Below are 22,021 nucleotides of genomic sequence, written 5' to 3'. Positions count from 1 at the left end.
GTCGGTTCTTTTAAATGAATCAGCTTAACCCGTTCACAAAACGGAAGTGATTCATGATTCAGCCAGAGCTGTTCTCGAATCAACTCACTCGTGGAACCCGATCCAAAAACACTCTTTTTTTGAATATAACTGATTCATAAGGTACCGAGAAGCGACGATGAAGACCATTTCGAGAGAACTGAGAATCTGTCTGATAAAAAGTAAGTTCCTTTAATAGCAAAAACATTACAAAACTTAATTGAAATGTGTTTACATGCTTTGTAAATTAACATCATTTAGCATCTAAACGACAAAATATGTATAGCTGAATCGTAGTTAGAATTGCCATAACTTGAACACATGAAATCACAATAAACACATAATATTCTAAATTAAACATAATATTCTAAAACGTAACGCATGTAATGTCACGCTGGGCTTTCAAGGACCACGTGGTGGCGTTATTGCGTCATGGCGTAAAAGAATCACTGGATCGTGTTTTTGAATCTGGTCTTCGAAAGAAACGAACCGAGTCCTATAAACGAGTCGGACTTCCCATAACCAGAGAAGGTGCGCGATCCCGTGTGAGTCGCGCGAAGAGCTCGTTGGCAGTACTCTCCTCCCACGCGTCCGTACGTTTTCACGCATGCGCGCCAGGATTTATGTCAAGGCACAAAAGTGGCGCTCTGTCGTCTCCACCTCTACTCCGGTAAGAATTTTTCTGGCGTTTTGATGCTGAACTATGTGTAATTGGCCAAAGTTTTCACAACTATGTCCGCCGTGGAGCTCGAGCCGAGGAAGCCATCGTGGTCACATGTGTTTGAACGCGAGGGTAATTTATCGTGCAATTTTACCCCGCCTGAGATTTCCCCCCTCTGCCGTGGCAGGGTGCTGTTGCCTATGCTCTCGCGCATTGTTTCGCTCCCTCTCTAATGGCGGACATGAGGCAGTGCTACCCGCTGACTGAAGGGGGCAAAGGATTCACCAATTAGTAAATATCGCTTGTTTTTGTAATTTAACACTAGATGTGCTTTTAGCCCCTAGATATATTGACAAGCTTGGAATATTTAGTGAAATATTTGGGATTAGTCACCTATAGGCGTTATAGTTGATGTTTGTTAACAGTGCAGCGCCCCCACAGGCCACCACGTGTATTGCCTTTTGATTGCAAGGGGTAAGCGCTCTTGGGTAACTTCAATTAAACCTTCACTCAAGTGTAATACCAACAAGAAAACCCAAATCTCTTTGAAAGCCGAAAGGGGGTCACAGGTATAGCCAAAATCAGATGTATTTCCTATGTTAATGTGCTTAGAAGTGGATTGACTGATGATAGCAAGAGTTGAAATTGGTCTCAGTATTATGTGGGTTGTTATTAAAAAATGCGTCGTTTAGAGTGCCATTATGGATTTATTCGTACACATGAAATTCAAATTTAGTTTCCCTCCAATTTTTTCGCCGGGATTATTCGCCGATAACTAACGTACTTCTAATGTTGTTGTTTTTTTGTTTTTGTTTTTTCACTTCAATAACAATGGTGCAGTCTCGGAGGCTGTCCTCCCTCGAGTCCGCTGCATGCGCCGGAGAGGCCAGGGGTGGGAGCACAAGCGACACATGGGTCGTGGGTTTGCGTCAAAAGGGGCAGTTTGGGGTAGATCGCGAGGCTCCTCCCGCCTGGTGGTTCTCGAGTAGCAAGTTTGCAGACCCGTTGGCCCTTGAGTTTCCTGAATATAATGAAAGCCTGTGAAGCATAACGTGTTGACGTCGCCATCCGGTTGCCTTGACAGTGCACGGTTCCCGGTCGTGTGTGTGTGGATACGGAGGGTCCGGAGTCAAGGGCACGGCCCAGGGGTGACTGGTAGGAATATCCCCAAAAATGACTTCATTATGTTGATAATTGACACAGTTGGTGCTGGAGAAGTGGAGCTTTATGGGACCATGAAACTGTGATGCATTTTAGAGGGGACCATTGGAAAACAGTTGCGTTGTTGCTCAGAATGCAGACTTGGCATAGCGCATATGCATGCGATTATATCACGTCTGAGAGGTGGATCAGTAACACTGCATATGCTTTACTCTCTCTAGCATCCTGATCATGACATCAGTGTGCAAGGAAAGCCAACAGATTCAAAATGCTAACTTGTTTGTGTTGCATCTTTTTGAGCAGTGTTTTAGTATTTGCTGTTTGGGGTTGCCTCCATAAGGAGTCTGTGCCGGCATTGCATCAACATTAGGATCTCAGATGAAATGAGCCATTCAGTGTTAAAGCCTGGGAATGGAGAGAGATAAACTCCAAGCTCTGCATTGCAGTCCAAATGTATTAAAGTTCAAACCAAAAGACTTTACAATGGATTTATTGTCATCGCAGATACAGATTTCCAAATCCAAAGTTGTAGCACACTGGTTTTTGTGTACCGTCTACTGTTTTGGAGACTAAACTGTTGCAATCTACATTTCTGCCTCTATTTCTTTAGCAAGACCAAAAGATTTTTATTTAAAATTACAAATGCATTTGTACATTTGTACGTTATCAATGTTTGAAAACCTAAATGAGTCACATGTCGATTATATAAGAGTTACTGTTCTTTTACTAGCCTTTGCTTGAATTAATTATTTTGGTTGCTTAGGGTTGTGACAGTGAGGAAATTTTCCCACCAGTTAATCGATGCGTGACAACACTGATATAGCCGGGTTTCCATCCAAAGTTGTGAATTTAAGTTCTGCGCAAAATTGGAATATTGCACAAAACATTTGCGAACAAGCAGCGTTTCCATCCAACGAGTCAAAGAGAACAAAACCACTTCCTGATAAACTGGCACTATACATCACTAAGAAAAGTAAGAGAAGCTACTGAATATAATAATTTTCCTATATAATAAATGACTTGCACCTCAGAACAAGCAGACAAATCCCAATGAATGCAATTATTACTTTCGGAGGTGGATACTGCTGTTTGGGAACGCAGTCGTTTAACAGTTTTGGAAGGCAATTAAACAGAAATACTTTGAATACTTTTACTTTGCTCTCACATTTCCAAATGACCATATAACACATTTCAGATGCTGAAGAATAGTGTTGTGAAAAGACCCGGTACTTCGGTACCAAGTTGGTACTAAAAAAATTAAAATGTTACGGTACCAGGTTTCTTTAAGTACCGGTGGTACCGAGTACCCGGTCAACCCGGTTCTTGACGCATACAGCGCTATGATTTCCGTGAAGCAGAAAACGCGGATGGAATCTCAAAATCCAGTCATTAAAATGAAACTTACATTTTAATATGGACAGTCATGGAATTTGTCAAAGTTGGCTTAAACAAATCAAATCTCCATGGACCAGTATCTGTAAATGTCAAGCCGCAAAAGTTGGTTGAAATATGAATCCTGCATGTTTTACGCGTCTCTGTGTGAATGAATGAATGGGAGAGACATGTGGGTTTGTTTACTACATAGACTGAAGCACGTGATGCTTGCAGTAATTTCAGCATCTACCATCACAATGAGGACATAAATACATTAGCATCACCAGAACTGTTCTGAGTCACTTCACAAGCATTTTACGGTTTCATCTGACTAAAACCAGTGTCAATTTAAAGGTATTCAATGTAACCTGTCAAAATAAGTAAATTTTTACATTGCTACTACTGTTGAAAACATTTATAAAACATTTATATAAATAAAGGAATAAATCATACAATATCTCTTCCATGTTTTAATTTTAATAGCAAATCCCTTTTATTTACCAAAAAATAAAAATTTTACACTTGATAAATTAAAAGATTAAAATTAAAATTCAATTAGGGTGAAACTTGTTTACTGTTTTTCATAATTACCTTACTTGTAGAAAAACTTTAAACACAATTGTAAATAAGTATAAAGAATGGCATTGGTTTTATTTTTATTGATAAAAAGTAAAAAAAAAAAAAATATCAGCATATTTTTGTGTTTTGCTTTGGTACCGAAATTGGTACAGAAAACCGTGGATTTTCACTGGTACTGGTACTGAAATTTTGGTATCTTGACAACACTACTGTAGAATGAGATTGGTTCGTTGGTTGTCAGAATTTACCGTCCATAGCATAAAGTTAAAATCTACCTCAAGCAAACGGAAAAACCTTTTTGTGGATTAAGGCATTTTTATTCAGAATTCTACATCTGATGTAATACTTTAAAATGCGCATAAAAGCAGGGTGATTCCCTCTTTTCCTCGCTTTCCTTTGCTTTTAAATAGCTTGTAAAAGAAGCCTGCTCATTTTATTTTCACTTTCAAATAGTGGCAATTCAGCATCAATTGCTTGAATGCAACAACAAAATACGTCAAACTCACTTTAGCCTGTATGTAAAATATAGACATTTATTAACAAAACAAATAAAAATACACCTTGCAATAGGGCAGGCTATGCCTAATATATAAAAAAAAAACTTGCATGAAGTTTAAATACCAAATAATAATAATATATTAGTGCTGCAACGACGCGTGAAATGCGTCGAAGCGTCACAGTGTTTACATTTCGCGTAATGGCGGCTTCTGCTCCTGGGAATGGAGAAAGTTGCATTCTATCACAAAAACAGAGACCACGGTTATCGAAAGTATGGGAAAACTTTAAACAGAGGCCAAATAAAATGGTCCTTTGTTCCATTTGCAAAACCGATATAGTGCACAACGGCAGCACAACTGCGATACACGAGCACCTCAGAGGAAAACATTCTGCCGCTCTCCGGTGTTACGGTTTAACTGGTTACCGTGTTATCTGTGACCAACTTCCTGGTTCAGGTCTCCGCTGCAGATGTGATGGAACGACCGCAGCAGATTCTGCGATTCTAAAAGCACAAACTGATGTGATATTATTAACTGTCTAATAAACGCAGACTTGCTCATTGCATGATTCTGATATTCTTGTAAAGATTAAAAGTTATTGGTATGATCACCCGTAGCGGCTGAAGTAAGTAGGATAAACAAAAAAATAAAGTAAGTCTGTGTTGGTGCGGGGTTCGAACATGCGTTAAAAGACGGCGTGCCACGAGACAACAGTCACAAACCACCGAGCTGCCGATCTACACCGAACTAGCTCCAGATCTCTGGATTTAAGACATGATTCTCGGCGGCACATCGTGTAGCTGTTTAATCAAGGAAATGTGATTGTGTTAACTTGTAACCAGTGTTTACCTATTATAAAAATAAACCATAGCAGAAGCCTGACTACATTTTATGGTTTGTGATGCTAAAGAACATTTCATGACATCTCAGACAACTGGAAATTTGTGGCTACTGTGGTTTAATTATAAACGCTATCGTTAACTCGTATTTACCATAGTAAAATAATTTTCTTTTGTTCTAATTTTTGTATACTGTAAAAACTTCAACGAAAGTATTTTTGGGGAAAAAATGAATAAAGGTTGAAATATTATATTAGAAGTTGTACTTATATTTTTTTTAAAGTTATCCAAAGGATTAATTAGCTAATCAAAAAAGAACATTATATTAATAATTTATTTTAATAGAAATAATCGTTAGAGTAGTCGACTAATCGAAAAAATAATCGTTAGTTGCAGCTCTATAATATACATTCTATTGTTTGGTATAATATATAACCAAATAAATAAGAAACGTAGAATGTTTATTAGCAAAACAAATAAGAAAGCCGTGGAGGCACGGCATACACCTTGATGTCAAAATAAAATGAATAAATTACACAAATTTTGAATTAAGTAAAAAAATGGCAGACAATGTGGAACCAATTAAATAAGAAACTAATGTTAAAAAATAAAAGAAAAACTTCCAAAATCACCTTAGATAAACAACAAGTCAACAGGCTTTTCAAAATCATAAATATTGCTAAACAGGCACTTTTGCATTTAGTTTAGAAAATAAATCATCTGCCATCTTATCTGTCTCACCTCACTCTTCTTGTCAGTCAGCTCGACTCACTCTCCTCACTGGATAAATGAAATATGATTTGTGATGCAACTGTCATTGGACAAACGGCATTGAGCAGCCATGTTCAGATTTTAATCGTAATGTCTGTTCTTTTACTAAACTGAAATGATTTTTATTACTATAAAAAAAAATGACAGTCGGGTGGGCAAGTGACATAACTGGTGTTGCGGCTTAACAACGGTATCACCCTCAGCATCGTCTATCGCAGCAGGCCTATTGCTTAGTGATGATCTTTTTATGATGATGATCAGGAATACTTGGTGACTCGAGTACCAAATAATTATCTTTCTTGCAATTCATAATTTGATGTTCCAAATTATTTTAACCTTTTTTGGCATTTCAGAATTTGAAGTTCAGCATTGATTTTTTTTTTGTGTGTATGTAATGTAATTTGATCTTGTAATAATCCCTTCTAATAAATCTTGACATCTGTCGTGATTACCTTGAGACTGACCGAATTTGGCAGTATGTAGCCGGATTGGTCATATTTTGTTAATCAGATTAGCATCTTTATGGAATAAAGGGATTATTGCTCAACAAGCCAAGTCTATTTCGAATTCATCATTCATGGGGCTTTTTTGCTTCTTCAGATAATTGTTCACCTCATTGTGTTTGTGTCAACAGGTGGTTGCCTAAGCAATGGATGGAGATTTGGAAGCCAGAGCAGATGTTGAGGAGGCAGGTACAGTCACAGGGGAGGAGGAGGGGGAAGGACATATGGAAACCACACCCAGAACAGAGCAGACTCCATCTGCAGACGAGCCACAGACAGCGTCAGACCTGCCCAAGGCCTCAGAAGACAATGATGACGATGTAGTACTGGTGGAAGGGCCTCCTGCTCACTCTCAGGGGAGAGTCCAGCCCCCCAGCCCCACACCTGCAGAGACCCTCACTGCTGCCAAAGACTGTGCAGAGTCCGCTACCACAGCAACAGCTTCCTCCAAGACGCCCAGTCCTCCCTCCTCTGCAGCTGCCACCGACACCAAGAGCCAGAGCGAGCCAATCGTTATCGACGACGAGGAGGATTCGGAGCTCAAAGGCGCTGCCTCTTCCTCCCTGCCGCCCCCAGAGGGCGAGGATGCCCTGAGCAGCACCGAGCCTGACTCTGAAATCAAAATCGCTAGCGTTACCACGCTGGGAGCGGACTCTTCGGCTGCTGCCATGGCAACGTCAACAGCAACGCCACTGGCACTGTGTGCTCAAGAGGATATAAACCTCATGATCACAAATGTGACATCGCTGAAAGGTGAGGGCGGTCCAGCGGCAGCCCAGTTGGAGGGGGCTGAGAATGGTCTGCAGATCAGCAGTTCGTTCAGCCTGAATCCAGAGGCCCAGCAGAACCAGGGTGCAGCCAGCAGACCTACACCCACATTCAACCCAGGACGCATCAGCTCTGTGAGCCAGCCTGTGCAGAATGGAGAAACGGGGACACACCAGAGATCTGGTAATTCATCCACATGTATCTGCTGTAGGGGTGTGTGATGTGATGAATTTTGATCATGAGCGATTTAAAATAATTCCACAATCGTAGTATCTTGCTACAGTGCACATTCTGTCAGTTACATTTCTAGCAACTCCATCTCATTGTACTGTACAACATAACTTACATTTACATTAAATGTTAACTCAGGAGTAGAGTTACACTCACAGGACACTGTACTTTGCAGTTGCAAAAGTACATTATTTACATGTGCTTTAAAGCTTTGTCGGTTAAACTTTTTATTTGCGTGCTGTTCTGACATGCACATTTTCTGAGTGCGAACGCTAAAATGTAGGAGAAGGTAAAATAGTAGCAAAACTCAAGAGCTTGTTGATTTGAATTTGAGAACTCATCACAATTAATATTTGTTAGTTGAAATTACTCCCAGCTTTGATGTGAAAAGCTGAATCTTTTTATTTTCACAGGCAGACAACAATAAAAACAACCCTGTTTTGAATTCAAAGTGACCAGATTAATAATGACAAATGTGTAAAATGACACACAAATGTGTACGACATATTTACTTTTGCACTTTACTTCAGTTTCGCTGTACAACCTGAAGTGAGCACTTACAACCTCTCAGATCTGGCAGTACAACTGAAGAGTTCAGATGCAAAAGCCTCTAAGTGCCATCTGAACTTTATTTATAAAATTAATCGTTTTAACAAGCTCCCATGTTAAGCTACAGTAATTTTACTTTAATGGCAATGTAGGTCCTTTTCTATGCCATTATAGTGAAATAACTGAACATAAATATGAGAGCCTGATAAAAAAGCTAATTTGAAGAAAGTTTGAAAGTTTCAGGCAGCACTTGAAGGCTTTTCCATCTGAACTCTTCAACTTTAAATCTTTTGCTACTCCTTTCACAATATTCCTGAAGCAAAACTCACTTGTGCACTTGTAGATGCAGATGCGAGAGAGCAGCCCGGGGGTGGGGCTGGGGTGCGAATGAAGCAATTTTATTGGTCGATGCCTTACCAATGAACAAGGCCAGCCAGTGTGACTTTCCATGCGGAAAAAAACTGTTTTATGCACAGGTATCAGTTATTTGTAAAGCGCTCAAATTAGCCAGAGAATAAGCAGAGAATCCCAGAAGGCTCATGCACTTCTGACAGGCAAATGGAAATATTTACATGGCTTTCTAACATTTACAAATGGAGAATATACCTGTGAAATGCAAGTGATGCATTCAGGAAGACAGCACATCTCAAACACATTAAACGGCGCAAGTAGCCTGTGTCTCAGTCAGAGGCACACGCCACACGCAGCCTTTCTGTCTGAACATATGACGGGCCGATCCACTTAAACTACTGCGAAACAATTGTGCACTTTCTCCGCAGCAGCTCAGTCTGTGTCCTCGCTATATTTTCAGATACGCTTGTATTAAACTACTGTATATCGATAGAAACGGTATTGCCTCATTTTGAATCGCTTATGAAGAAAAATCGATATATTGTACAAACTCTATATACCGCCCAGCCCTACCATATATCTATTAGAAGTTTCCATTTCCAAAAGCAGTGCACAATTATCCATAATTCATGTAGTGCAAAGATGGAGAGCTTAAACCAGTAGGAAAGATGGTACACTGACAAACTACTGGCTTTGCATCTTTTGTTTTTTAAAATTACTGTTATAGAAGCAGCAACATATATTTTCTATCATATTGTGGCATACATCAGAACTGTTTACTGAACTTTGTTCTATACGTCAGTTGTTGATTTGTTTTTTGAGATGTGGATGTTGCATTTAAAAGTGGATCCAGATTGAGCACAAGTGTAGGGTGGGTTCAAGAATGCTCAGTGATTGAAGACGTACTGTGCACATGACCAGAGAGAAGGGTGTCATTTTCAAAGAAAGGTCCAGCTATAACATTTTGATTTAGCAAGGTCAGAACATCAACAACAACAAAAAAAGAAACATGCACGAATAAATTGTTCACAATGAGATCTTTGACATGCATTTAGAAAATAGGAAATCCACTCATGCTTATTTTACAGTAGTTTAAGGTTGTATTCTTTGTTACCAAAATTCAGAAACCAGAAGGTTTTTTTTTTTTTTTTTTTTTTTTATTTATACAGTGGTCTTGTTATGAGCCCTGTCATAACATATGAGATTAAAGCCTTTTTTTTGCCTCTCCTTCAGACTCTTGGATCTCCCAGTCGGCCTCTTTTCCCCGTAACCAGAAGCAGCCTGGAGTGGACTCGCCATCTCCGGCAGCTCCTTTGCCCAAACCCCCCTGCCAGTCATCCTCAGGATCCCAGCAGCCGCAGCGCACTATGAAAGTCACATGCGCCAACTGTAAGAAGCCTTTGAAGAAAGGCCAGACTGCGTACCAGCGCAAGGGCTCATCCCACCTGTTCTGTTCGACAGCCTGCCTGTCTGCCTTCTCCCATAAGCCCGCTCCCAAGAAAAGCTGCACCATGTGCAAGAAGTAAGACTTTTAAAATGAGTTTGAGTAATCCCATGTCTGAAAGTGCTAACTAAGTGCTAAGTGTTAAAATGACTCTTAAACTCTCTTGCATGGACACACTGTCAAGCTTTTATGGAATTAGAATGGTTTGATTTGTTTTCTCTCTCTCTCATTTAATCATTCTCTCTTTTGCATTTTGTTTTTCTCCTGATCAGAGATATTACCAATATGAAAGGAGGCACCATAGTGGCCCAGGTGGACTCCAGTGAATCATTTCAGGAGTTTTGTAGCACAGGCTGCTTGGCAGCTCATGAAAACAAACAGAATCCACAGAAGAACCAACTCAAAACGAAGTGCACTGTCTGTGGAAAGCTCACTGAGGTCAGACTTTTTACATTCTGCTAGACTTTTGACTTTGTTAGAATGTCTTACACTGTCATAACCAGCTGCAACCATGACTGCCTACAAGTTATTTTCTGTGACTTTATTTTTTTATTTTGTCAAACATTTGTTTCACATTCAATGTGGACAAACCGATTACTTCTGTCAGGAACACTGTTGCTCCTGCTTAGGATATGGTGTTAATCAGAATACCAATTCTGCAATCAAGGGCACTCTGCTCTCATTTTTGTTTGATACGATCAGGCATACCTTTAGACACAGACAGATGCTTGGCGCATAACAAGAGGCATTAGACACTTTCATTGATCATCCATTTCTATTTCACTGACAACTTCTGACATGAACAACTTATGAATATGTACACTATATGAATGATATATTATATAAATATATGTTACTATTCAGAGGTTTGTGCTCAGTAATTGTTTAGAAGAATGGACCGTAAAATGACAAACACACCTAAAATAAAAAAATAAATAAAAAAATGCATGCTCATCTGTCTCCACTGTTGAGTGCAATGCCCACATCTTAAAATCAAGAGTTTGTGCTCTTCTATCTTTTTTCAACAATGTCATAGAGTAAAATGTCTGTACACTCTAATTTACTAATCCCGCTTAGAAAGCATTAATCATAAAAAAAAAAAAATTGTTACGTATTAAGGCCCAACTAATACTGATAATACAATAGAGCTGGATAATACTGATACAATAGAGCTGGATTTGTCCCATTAAGATATTATGTTGATAAATTTGTGGTGTTGATTGCATTAGAGCCTGTGCGACCAAACAATTTTTGCTCACAGTAGCACTGGAATCTTGAATTTGCTGGCAGTGAGGGAGAATGGTTCGAATCATCTTTAATACGTGTTTATTGCACCTGGATGACAAACCCTAGTACTGTCATTTTCACCCACTTTTCATTGTTGTCCGTTGTAGAATATCATTTTCGAGCACGATTCAAGCCTTCAGCCTTGTAGCCATGGTTACTGCCATCCTTGGCTGTATTTGTGGTATATCCATGGTGATCACCTTGGGAACAGGAGCAAAGAACCATTACACCAATTTAGTAGTCAATTTGATTTTATTTTTTTAATGTTGTGCTTATCTATTGCTGTTGAATGAGCAATGCATCATTTTGATGTATGTCTCTTTGTTTCTACTCCAGATTCGACATGAGGTGAGCATTAAGAATGTGATCCACAAGATCTGCAGTGACGCATGCTTTAATCGTTACCGTATGGATAACGGGCTCATCATGAACTGCTGCGAACAGTGTGGGAACTACTTGCCTAGTCGTGCAACAGCGAATCACTTTCTACTCATTGATGGTCAGCAGAAACGGTTTTGCTGTCAAAATTGTATCAGGGACTACAAACAGGTCAGTGTTTTTTTTTTTTTTTTTTTCTTCTTTAGTTTTAAATTCTTCTTAATTTACTAATTTAATTCCGCTCAGTTTTTAACTGTAAGATATTCCAATCAGAAGAACTGCAAAGTCAAACTGTAAGGTTCAAATCCCACAGTGATGTCTGTCCTGTTAGCATGCACATCCAATTTGTTTTATTTATATTTAAAAAACCCGTTAATATTATTATAAGAAAAAAAGTAAAACTAAATAAGAAATTGTCCTTTTATAATATTTCAATGCAAAATCAAATTTAACAAACTATATCATAATTCTTTTTACAGTACGACTGTAATATTAATATTTGTATCTATCCAATTTTCTTCATTTTCAACTTTGTACTCAAATGCATGTTATAAGTGACCGAACTCAGAGTAGAGATGAGTTTTGGTGGAGCCGCTCTGAGACCCCGGCTCATGAGCTGCCCCCATGTAAATCAACACAGTGGTGTGCTTCACTCTGGAAAACATAGTACATGTATTTAATGAAATCACAGCCTTTGTGATTTGCACTAAGCCATTTCACCATTTCTGTTTTGTTTTGAATCGTAGTTTGATTAATCTAGTTTTGATGATGTTTTTAGTGATTACTCTCAATTATTCTTTCACCACAGACTCATGGGAAGATGGTGCAGTGTAGTGGGTGTAAGGTGATGTGCAGATCATTTGATGCCACTCAGTGTATTGGGTCAAATGGAGCCATGGAATATTACTGCACCACAGCCTGTATGACCAAGAGCAAATTCACAACGGCTGCACAGAGTGAGTAGATAATCACAACTTGGAGCTGATGCTGTCACTTTCACTCCTAAATTTGTGTTCTCCTAATGCCTAAGTTTGATGTGGTTTCAAAAAACATGTTGAATATGCAAAATGTTGTCCTTATTTGTTCTGCATTAGATGTAATGCTAATATTAGCTCCTTTCACAGGCCGGCAGTTTGGTTTCTACTAGCGGTGTACCTACTACAAACTCTTAGTCAGAGATTTGAGGTCAGAAGAACGGGGTATCTGTTAAAAATGTCAGGTCATGTTTGATCTTGTTTGTATTTGTAGATTCTGAGCCTTCATGCCACTTCTGTAAGAGAAATGCATTACCTCAGTACCAGGCAACTCTTCCTGAAGGAAAGGTTTTGAGCTTCTGCAGTTCACAATGTGTCACCAAGTTCCAGGTATTTCAGATGCCTATAAAGCTTGTGTTATATCTGAAATTTCCGTGGAACATTGAGTTTAAGAATGCAAGCTAGTACATGCAGCATTAAATGTTAGAAATGTGCATGTCCAAGTACAAAATGGTAATGTTCTGTGCGTGACTTTATCCAAATGTCCCTTGCAGAATGCCACCATCCAGACATCAGCCAATGGGCAATTTCCTGTTTCAGCTTCTGAGAACATCCAGCTGAAATGTAACTACTGTCGTGGTTGCTTCAACCTGAAGCCAGAGATTCTGGAATGGGAGGTGAGATCTTGCACATACATTTTCAACTACCCCATTTCTTTAGATGACTTTCAAAATGTGTTAATTATTGCTTAGTGCTCGAGATCGTAAATCTCCAAAGTGAAACTAAAAAGCAAACTAGTGTGCATTCAAAAGCGAATTCAGTACCCTGCATATTAACAGTGGCTCCCTGATGCCCGTAGTTTATATACAGTACAGTTACCCAGTGACATGATTGTGAGATAAATATATTTCTTTCCTCCCATATCGAATTTATTCCCTTTAAGGGTTCCATAGTACACGTCTTTTACTTTCTGAACATGGTATTCGGATTGAGGCAAATCCCTGGTCATTATATCTGATCTCTACAGGATAAGGTGTATCAGTTCTGCAGTAAGGCCTGTTGTGAGGACTACAAAAAGCTCCACTGCATAGTGACGTTCTGCGAGCAATGTCAGGAAGAGAAGACTCTGCATGAGACTGTGAAGTTCTCGGGTGTGAAGAGGCCCTTTTGTAGTGAAGGTCATTATTCTGTTTACATCCAAATTTCTGGTCGTGTTTAAAATCATATTGTCCTATGATTAAATCTACTGCTGTTCACATCATGACATGTTATGATTTTATCTTTAGGGTATGAGGACAATGTTCTAGTGATTTGATATATTCAGCTATTTGCTACATTGATCCATCATGACAGAAGTGATATTTCAGGGAGTGTTTTTGTTTACGTTGCAGGCTGTAAGTTACTGTTCAAACAGGATTTTGCCAGGCGTCTGGGCCTGAAGTGTGTCACTTGCAACCACTGCTCCCAGATGTGTAAGAAATCTGTCACCAAACAGATAGATGGAGTCAGCAGGGACTTCTGCAGTGAGACGTGTGCTAAAAAGTTTCATGACTGGTACTACAAGGTACACTGATGTTCTTGCCTGATTTGATCATTCCTAGCTTTGGGATCATGTGATCAAGCCCTGATGGTGCTGTTTGTTCACAGACCAAAAGGGTGGCAGGGGACTGATGTATCGCATTGTACTGACATCTACAAAAATAACATCCTCTAGATCTAAAACCCCTATTAAATGTATGACTATTATGAGGGGTTAATTTATATATTATCAAAGATCCTACATATTGTTAATTATTTATATTGTAAATTATCAGTTGTAATCATCTGTGCTGCAGTATGTTGAAATCTCTGAACTCTTCGATGCGTCCACTAGGCGGCGCGCTGCGACTGCTGTAAGGTACAAGGGAACCTGACTGAGTCTGTGCAGTGGCGTGCAGAGATGAAGCATTTCTGTGACCAGCAGTGTCTTTTGCGGTTCTACTGCCAACAGAACGATCCCGACATGGCCACACAGAAAGGCCCAGAAAACACAGCTTTAGGTACGGTTTAAAACCTCCTGGAAATGTGCATGTCTGAATCATGCTGTCATGTTAAAAATGAAATCCTTTGGTCCATTTACAGGGTTTGGAGGAGCAACCCAAACAACTAAGATGGTGAGGGTGCTGTCAGTTTTGACTGAATCGTTGTTAAACAAAAGAAGCTAGAAACTGGCATGTTGCATAGTCATTTAGATTGACTCTAGTATGTTCTTATTGTGACTGTTGCAGTCGTTTACTCAGGGGCCTCTGTCGTATACTGGGGGAGGGATCCTGAAGGATGTGAAGAATAAAGCTGTGCTCTGCAAGCCTCTTACCATGACCAAGGCCACCTACTGCAAACCCCACATGCAGAGCAAACCACTGCAGACAGGTGAGCGCCATCTCTTCTGTGACAATGCAGATGCACAAACTTTTTCTGGAAAAGATGGAAGGTTATGTGCTTCTGTCTTTGCTTCTCCACAGATGAGACAGGCGTGGAAGGCTCAGGAAAAGAGTATGTTCCTGTTCCAGTCCCTGTTCCCGTTTACATCCCAGTACCCATGAACCTCTATGCTCAGGCCACGCCCACTCCTATTGCAATACCTGTACCGGTAAGCGCTTCCTCACATAATGAAAGTATCACATTGTCTTTAATTACAATATTTTTATATACATGTTTTTTTTTTGTAAAGTTTTATCAGTCGGGCTCCTCATCAACTTGAAAATGCATCATATTGTGCATGTAATATTATTTTATTCATTTTGTTAACTTATTGAAATTAATACAGTTTTATAAAACAAATGTTATAATTTATATATAATTTGTAAAATACATTTTGATGTATTTTATTATTCTTTTTTCTATTTATTTTCCTCTGATATGAGAATGGTCTGAATATACATTATGGCAGCATGCCCTAGCTCATGGAAATGACCCTCATTGCCTCTGTGGCTCGTCCTGGTTGTTTCAGGTGCCTGTGCCAGTGTTTCTACCAACCACGCTGCAGAACGCTGAGCAGATTGTAAAGACCATCAATGAGCTCAAAGCCAAAGTCCCCTCCGACCCTCTGGAAGCTGATCTATTAGCAATGGCTGAAATGATTGCACAAGAAGATGAGAAACCCAAATGCTCAAGTAAGAACATGTTAGGAGCTGTCTGACAGACTGAAGCATGGCTCTGCTTGAGTTTGTAACATTACTGCCTTCACCTCAGCAATTGACTGCTGTTAGTTCTCATGTCTCATTTTGACACTCTCTAGTGTCAATTCTACACTTCTCCCCTCAAAAACCTTTCATTCCTCTCCACTCTAAGACACTATTTGGTGTCTTCTTGAACCTGTTTTCAAAAACCCATCAAGGCAACATCCAGCTAGATCCAAAATAGCGATGAACGATTAATTGCATTTGCGATAATTTCGCGATATGAAAAAACTGGATTTTTCAATCGCAGAGGCAGCGATTACGCTCGGTCACATGACAAGAGTAAAGTACTTTGACGACACACACAAATCGGTTTAATCGGTGCTGCTTCAAGTCGAATAAATTGAAGCAGTCTTCAGAGGAAGCATCAAGTTGGAACGCTTACAGTGTTGCCAAGTCTGTGGTTTGGGGAACCCCTTCCAAACGTGCATTTTACCACAGGAGATGCCAGTGGATCCCCACAAAATGCGATTTGGGTAGTTTTGAGTAGCAATTGGCTGTTTTTGTTTTGAAAACCTGGCTTCCCTGGCACGCTACGCGCTGAAACGTTTGAAGGCGTATATAATATGAACATACTTCAAAATTGCACATTGAAATTATTTAAGCAGTAACATTATCATTTTATCATTTTATCTTTGTTGAATAATACAGAGCAAAAATTGGTAAAATAAATTGCTATTAGATTATGTTCCGAAATCGTTCTGCCCTAATCTAAAACCCCTTTTCTCTTTTTCTAGGCATCAAATGTGAAAAGAGCAGTAGGGAAGTGAAGATGGAAGGAGTAAAACATGAAAATGGCAGTGGCAGTTCAGAAGAAGAGGAAGAAGACAAGTATGAACCAGATTTGGACCTGGAGAAGGACCTGCCCCTAGGTACAGAAGCACCAAATTAATGTGTTATTGTGAAAGATTATTGGCCTAATATTGCCTTAATCACATATTTATGATGTCTGTGTTAAATAGTAAAAATATATGTGTCTGTTAATATATAATCAATGTTTCCAAACAACACATTCATAGTAAAGAAGTGTTGCTCTGGTCTGTTTCAGCATCAGAGCCCATTCTGGTTGAGTGTCTGGATACAGATACACTCTTCTCATTGCCTCCAGTCCTGTCAGAGGAAAAGGAGAAGACGCCTCAGCCCAGAACCAGGAGGAGGGTAATGAACACATCTACCCTAGTATCACTGCATCCAGTGCTGTCCTGTGATTAGAAATCCATTTGCTGTTCACATGCTGATGTGTCGTGATTGCTGAGGTTTATATGAGGCTTGTGGTGTCACTGAGGGTGATTGTTAACAATGACTGTGTGTATGCTGATGTTTCTGACCTACTGTTGCTGCAGGGCCAGAAGAGGCGGGCAGTAGAGGAAGAGTCTTCATCTTCGTTATCCTCATCACCAACAGTAGAGTCCTCATCAGCAGACAGCACTTTCCCCTTGATCTCCAAATATGGCTTAAATGCATGGAGGAGATGGGCCACAACTGAAGCCTCACCGTCCAGCCAGTCTAAAGGAAAAGACAGCCAGAAACAAGGTGATCTTCTCACTAACATAAACATTATTCAAGCTTGGATGCTTTTAAGAGAGGCTTTTTTTGGTTTAAATGTGCTCAATGATTATAACTTCATTGCTGTTCACATTCTGAAACAGTTTTGTTGATCACTTTGATTATGAGGGCACTTTTTTTCCATACAAATTGATCCTAGAATACTATTTTAAACTACTGTAAAACTTCCCTGAAGTCATGTTTGTGCATGGAAGTGTCTTACAAAATCTTATTACAATTACAAAGTCTCTCTATGCTTTACTAATGTTGCTCAAGGGTTTATGTGTGTGTGTGTGTGTGTGTGTGTGTCTGTTGAACAGTTAGTCTCCTGTCCCTGAGCCCAGCTGAGTTGAATCAGTCTTTATCTCGATTTGTCAAAGAGGTGCGTCGACCCAGCGGTGAGAGCTACACTCCAGACAGCGTTCTTTACCTCTGTCTCAGTATCCAGAAGGTGAGACTGTCCACAGCCTTGAGCACATGAATGCTGTCCATTAAAGCTGTAAATGAGGATCTTTAGACTTGATTTTGCACTTTTGTAAACCTGTACATTTAATATAAAAGAATGCAGCATTGATGGGAAACCCAGTATTCACCCATAAAAATTATTTGATATTTTCTCCAGAGTAGGGCTATACACTGTCACTATTATAAAATTTGGTTGACGATTAATTATCTAAAATTAATTAATTAATTGGCTTTTGCCGATTATGACAATTAATTGTCTGTTTTTTATGGCTTTCATTATATAATTGCGATTAATTTAAGGGTTCAGTAAATGATTATGGTGTTATCTTTTCATCTTTTTTGAGTTATTTTGCAGTGTAAGATTACATATATAGAGTATTCCAAATGAAAAGAATCAGCCAATACCGATCCAACACCAGCGCTTTTTTTTCTTTTTCTTTTGTTTCTTTTTTCTGCACCACTACAACAGAATATCAGTACTGTGCTTGTGGAACTAATGTTCACTCTCCTTTAAACCATTTGTTAGACACAATCCACTAAATACTCACTTCCTCATTACTGAGAAAAACTAAATTTGAATCAAAATATATAAGCTATGAAGTTAAACTAGCTTGACTATATAATTTATCATTTTAAACATGTTTATTCTGTTAACTCTTTGTATTCTTGCATTATACATTAATGAAAATAAGATTATAATGGGCACCAAAATGGCCCATAACCAATAAATTGGACATCCCAGATTCTTAGTCCTAGTTCAACACCCAATGAAAAGGAGAACTAAAGCTGCATTTAAAACTAAACTCTGATGGAAACGGTCTAGTCTCGAGCACTCCTGGTCTCAGTAGTGTCCAGTGATTATATCATTTGCTGTTCACATCCTGAAACATGCTGTTGATGCTTTTGCTATGAGGACACATCAGACTGCTCATTGAGACTGACTAGCCACCTTTTATTATAAGCATGCGTCTTGAAAGGTGTTGTCATGTTGGTGTTTTAATACTTTCTTCCATAGCATTTACAAGATAAAGGACGGACAGATGACCTCTTTGGTGACCCACAGTACCACATGTTTGGGGAAGAACTGAACAAGCTCCTCAAAGACTGGCAACCCAGTGTGCTTCCTGATGGTAAAAGCACTAATATGTTCGAAAGTGTGAATCGATGATTGTAATGTCACTGTTGTTTTGAAATGTCCTGTGATTATAACTATTGCTGTTCACATTCTGAAGTGCTGTTGACTCAATCCAACTATGAGGACATTTCACATAAATCATCACTCAGTGTATGGAGTCTTTCTGATTTTGAATGTTGTCTAATGTTATTGCTGATTATAAAGATCAGTTTGTGACTGTGAGTGGTTTTCTGTTGAGGTTCTCGGTGGGGTCGTGTTGAAGAGCAGTGTCTGTGGAGCAGCGGGCAGCTTGGGGAGCAGACGCCCTCCGTCCTACTGAGATCTCTTCTCTATCTCAACACCAAATACTTTGGTCTCCGCACCACTGAACAGCACTTACGCCTCTCGTTTGGAAATGTCTACGGCCCAAGCAGTTCCAAACCACACAGTCACGAGACCAGCGTCTGTATACGCATCCCCTCCATCTCACAGGAGCAGCACGGTGTGTTCATCTGAAGCATTAGACATAGCATTTTCGATCTATTTTTTCATGAGTATTATTCTGCAACCGTCGTGTGAATAAGAATGCATTTCCTTTTATGCTGTTTGCTTGGGACTGTCTTGTACCCGATGATGAACCTTCTCTCTCCTTCCATAGAGCAATCAGGAAGTAAGAGGAGGCGTAGAGACAACTGTGACTCAAACTTTGAGGCAGACAGTGGTTCAGGAGGGTCTGCTCACTGTCCTGTTAAGAAACATGAGTGCCGACTGTATGAGCTTTACCTTTCGAAGTGGTGAGTCATGTATAACATCATAACAATTTATTTTGTCATTTGAATAATGTCGTCTTGTATTAAGATGTTTGCAGATCCCCTGGCCAAACACCAGCATTATTGTGGTGGGAAAGACCATGATTAGCTATTGCTTTGAACTAAGCAGTGTCCAGTGATTATAACATTTGCTGTTCACATCCTGAAACATGGTGTTGACACTTGTACTATGAGGACACATAAAACGGACTATAGAGAGTGGTGCCTGTAATATTGCATAATTTGAATTTTTTCTTTTTTTAAAAAACAATAATTGTTTTTTTGGTATCAGCTGGATTTCTAATGTCGCTGAATCTCTTATTTCTGTTAAATGGACCCTATGGATATCTGGCGTCATCTCTCTTGCTCTCTTTTCAGCCCAGAGTCTGTGAGACAGAGGACAGATTTTTTGTACATGAAGCCAGAAGTCTCTGCTTCCTTGGACAGTCCGCTGTGGTTCAGCTCGACGCCTCTAGAGAAGAGCGCTCTGGCTAGGCTCCTGACTCGAGTGCTGCTGGTCAGAGATATCTATAAGGACAACCAGCATGAAGACGAGGGAGTCTAGAGACCGATGCACTGAGGACTTCTTACTATGCTGAACATGACACCCTGTGCATCACCAATGAGCTGCTTCCCACGTCACACCCTGTCACTCTCCCTTTAAACGCTGATCACAATACTGCTTAGAGCTGATGTCAGGATGGATATTGGTGGGATTGTGCTGATTCAGATCAGTCTTCTCAAAGACCCTGAGGAGTTGAGGTCTTCTCCAGAAACGTGACCTACAGGATGCTGCTTTCTTCCTCTTTTTTTTTTTTTTTTTTTTCTCTCCTCTTTTTTTCTGTTTGTTTGAAACTTTGGTTCATGTAGCATTACTTGCGAGACCGCTGTGGTCTGAAAATATTTCTCAGTGTAGTCTGTTAGCAGACAGAAGACAGGAACATTGGTCCTGTGAGGAAAGTAATGGAGTCAAGGATGTTTTTTTTTTTTTTTCTGCCCAACAAAGCCTTCTAAAGATAAAATTTATTTATTACTGTTGATTGACGTCTGTTAAAGAGAGAGTCCAAGATTTTGTAACGGCAGGGTGTGCGTGCGTGCGTGCGTGCGTGCGTGCGTGTGTGTGTGTGTGTGTGTGTGTGTGTGTTGGACGCTGTGCCATGTGTGCAATTTCTCTGGCCTTCCATAAGAGCATTAAAACCTGCTGCAGCCCTGGACCTCTTTGTGTGAGTGGTATGAGTGTGTTTGTGCGTGTATCTGTTTCCTTCCCCATTCTTGTGTTGTTTTGGAGTGGATTGAACGAGAGTTAATCCTTCGCTGCCAATACGTTACTGGCATGGAACCTTTAAGTGTAAAAACATTCCTCTGTACAATCAAGTATATGAAATTTAATTTGAATTTCATCCGCAGCATTACACTGATTACACAGTTAAGCAGAGACATGTCGTCAGTGTTTAAACATTGTCATAGGATTTGCTCTGTACCCTTCCTGGAGTTGAGAGTCATTTGAAGGATGTGCGTTTGCACAAAGCTCATTAAACGCTATGTTCAAAACACTTAGCTTATGCAAGAGTAAAAGTGATTTATTTATACGGTACAAGTCAGTGGTGTTTGTTTTCATGGTTTTTACGATTATTTCCTTAACCTTTTTTACCAATAAATTACAAGCTAATTTCTTGGTCTCATAATGATTTACCTCAAGACCCTTTTAAAAACCTTGCTTTTTTTCTGTTTGTTCAAATGCGAATTCTCAATTTTTGTCATTTTGTTTACATCCCTCGTCTTCTGTTGGCTTGAGTAACTTAAAGATTTGAGTGAAGATGTTTTGAGCTTGAGTCAAGGTCATCATTGGGTTTATGGGGTTTTGCATTGCCCCTTAACTCATCCTGCACCGTTTTTGCAGTGAACATGAAATAATAACTGAAACCATGCAGCTGAGGGAAAAGGATAATGGAGAGGTGCAAAGATCCACAAGATTAATGCATAGAACCATTAACACTACCATTCAAAATTGTGCATGCTTATTCTTTACATTTTAATATAACAATAATCAAAACTATTAAATAACACCAAGTAGTTTCCATAAAATTCTTTAAAAAGCCACTTTAGATAACGGCTCTGAAAAATCACGAAATCTACAAGGTGCATCCTGCTTTTGAAGAAATTACCCTTTTTGATTTGTTTTTTTTGTTTTTTCATAAAGACATTCAGACATGGGAACCATTTATATTTGCCTCAAAGCACTTCAAGATGAAATGTTTGGATTTTTTTTTTTTTTTTTCCTAAATTAAAATGCTTTTTCCTGTGACAGCACAATATATGGATAGCTGTAAATAAACTGTTCACAATTTAGACCTGTTCACACCAAAAATAACTACAACAATAACTATTGTAGCTTCTACATTACACCAATGCATTGGTAATGTTCAGTGTATTATAAGCGTGCACTGCACTTTTGTCATCTGCCGCTTTAAATGCTCAAGCTCTT

At 39.4% G+C, this 22,021-nt stretch overlaps 1 protein-coding gene across 4 annotated transcripts; it reads left to right on the top strand.

The window, feature by feature from the left end:
• The first annotated feature begins 37 nt into the window (after positions 1-37).
• LOC128019716 (zinc finger MYM-type protein 2) lies at positions 38-21,205 on the top strand. Of its 4 annotated transcripts, none has more exons than XM_052605866.1 (23): positions 38-200; positions 6,535-7,354; positions 9,536-9,824; positions 10,019-10,184; positions 11,370-11,582; positions 12,220-12,367; positions 12,660-12,775; positions 12,940-13,062; positions 13,413-13,563; positions 13,777-13,949; positions 14,259-14,424; positions 14,507-14,538; positions 14,653-14,794; positions 14,887-15,014; positions 15,375-15,537; positions 16,341-16,475; positions 16,652-16,761; positions 16,947-17,136; positions 17,469-17,599; positions 18,629-18,743; positions 18,987-19,229; positions 19,386-19,521; positions 19,915-21,205. In XM_052605866.1, the coding sequence occupies exons 2-23, from the start codon at positions 6,550-6,552 to the stop codon at positions 20,099-20,101; spliced, it is 4,062 nt and encodes a 1,353-aa protein (XP_052461826.1). In that variant the 5' UTR covers positions 38-200; positions 6,535-6,549; the 3' UTR covers positions 20,102-21,205. The 4 variants fall into 4 exon arrangements, with proteins under 4 accessions (XP_052461826.1, XP_052461829.1, XP_052461825.1 ...); XM_052605869.1 differs by having other exon boundaries at positions 44-200; positions 14,665-14,794; XM_052605865.1 differs by lacking the exon at positions 38-200 and adding an exon at positions 472-688.
• The last annotated feature ends 816 nt before the right edge of the window (positions 21,206-22,021 follow it).

This window comes from Carassius gibelio, chromosome A9 (assembly GCF_023724105.1).
Source record: "Carassius gibelio isolate Cgi1373 ecotype wild population from Czech Republic chromosome A9, carGib1.2-hapl.c, whole genome shotgun sequence".
Lineage (NCBI taxonomy): Eukaryota > Metazoa > Chordata > Actinopteri > Cypriniformes > Cyprinidae > Carassius > Carassius gibelio.
The sequence above is the reverse complement of the archived record's forward strand: the minus strand, read 5'-3'. Positions and strand labels throughout refer to the sequence as shown.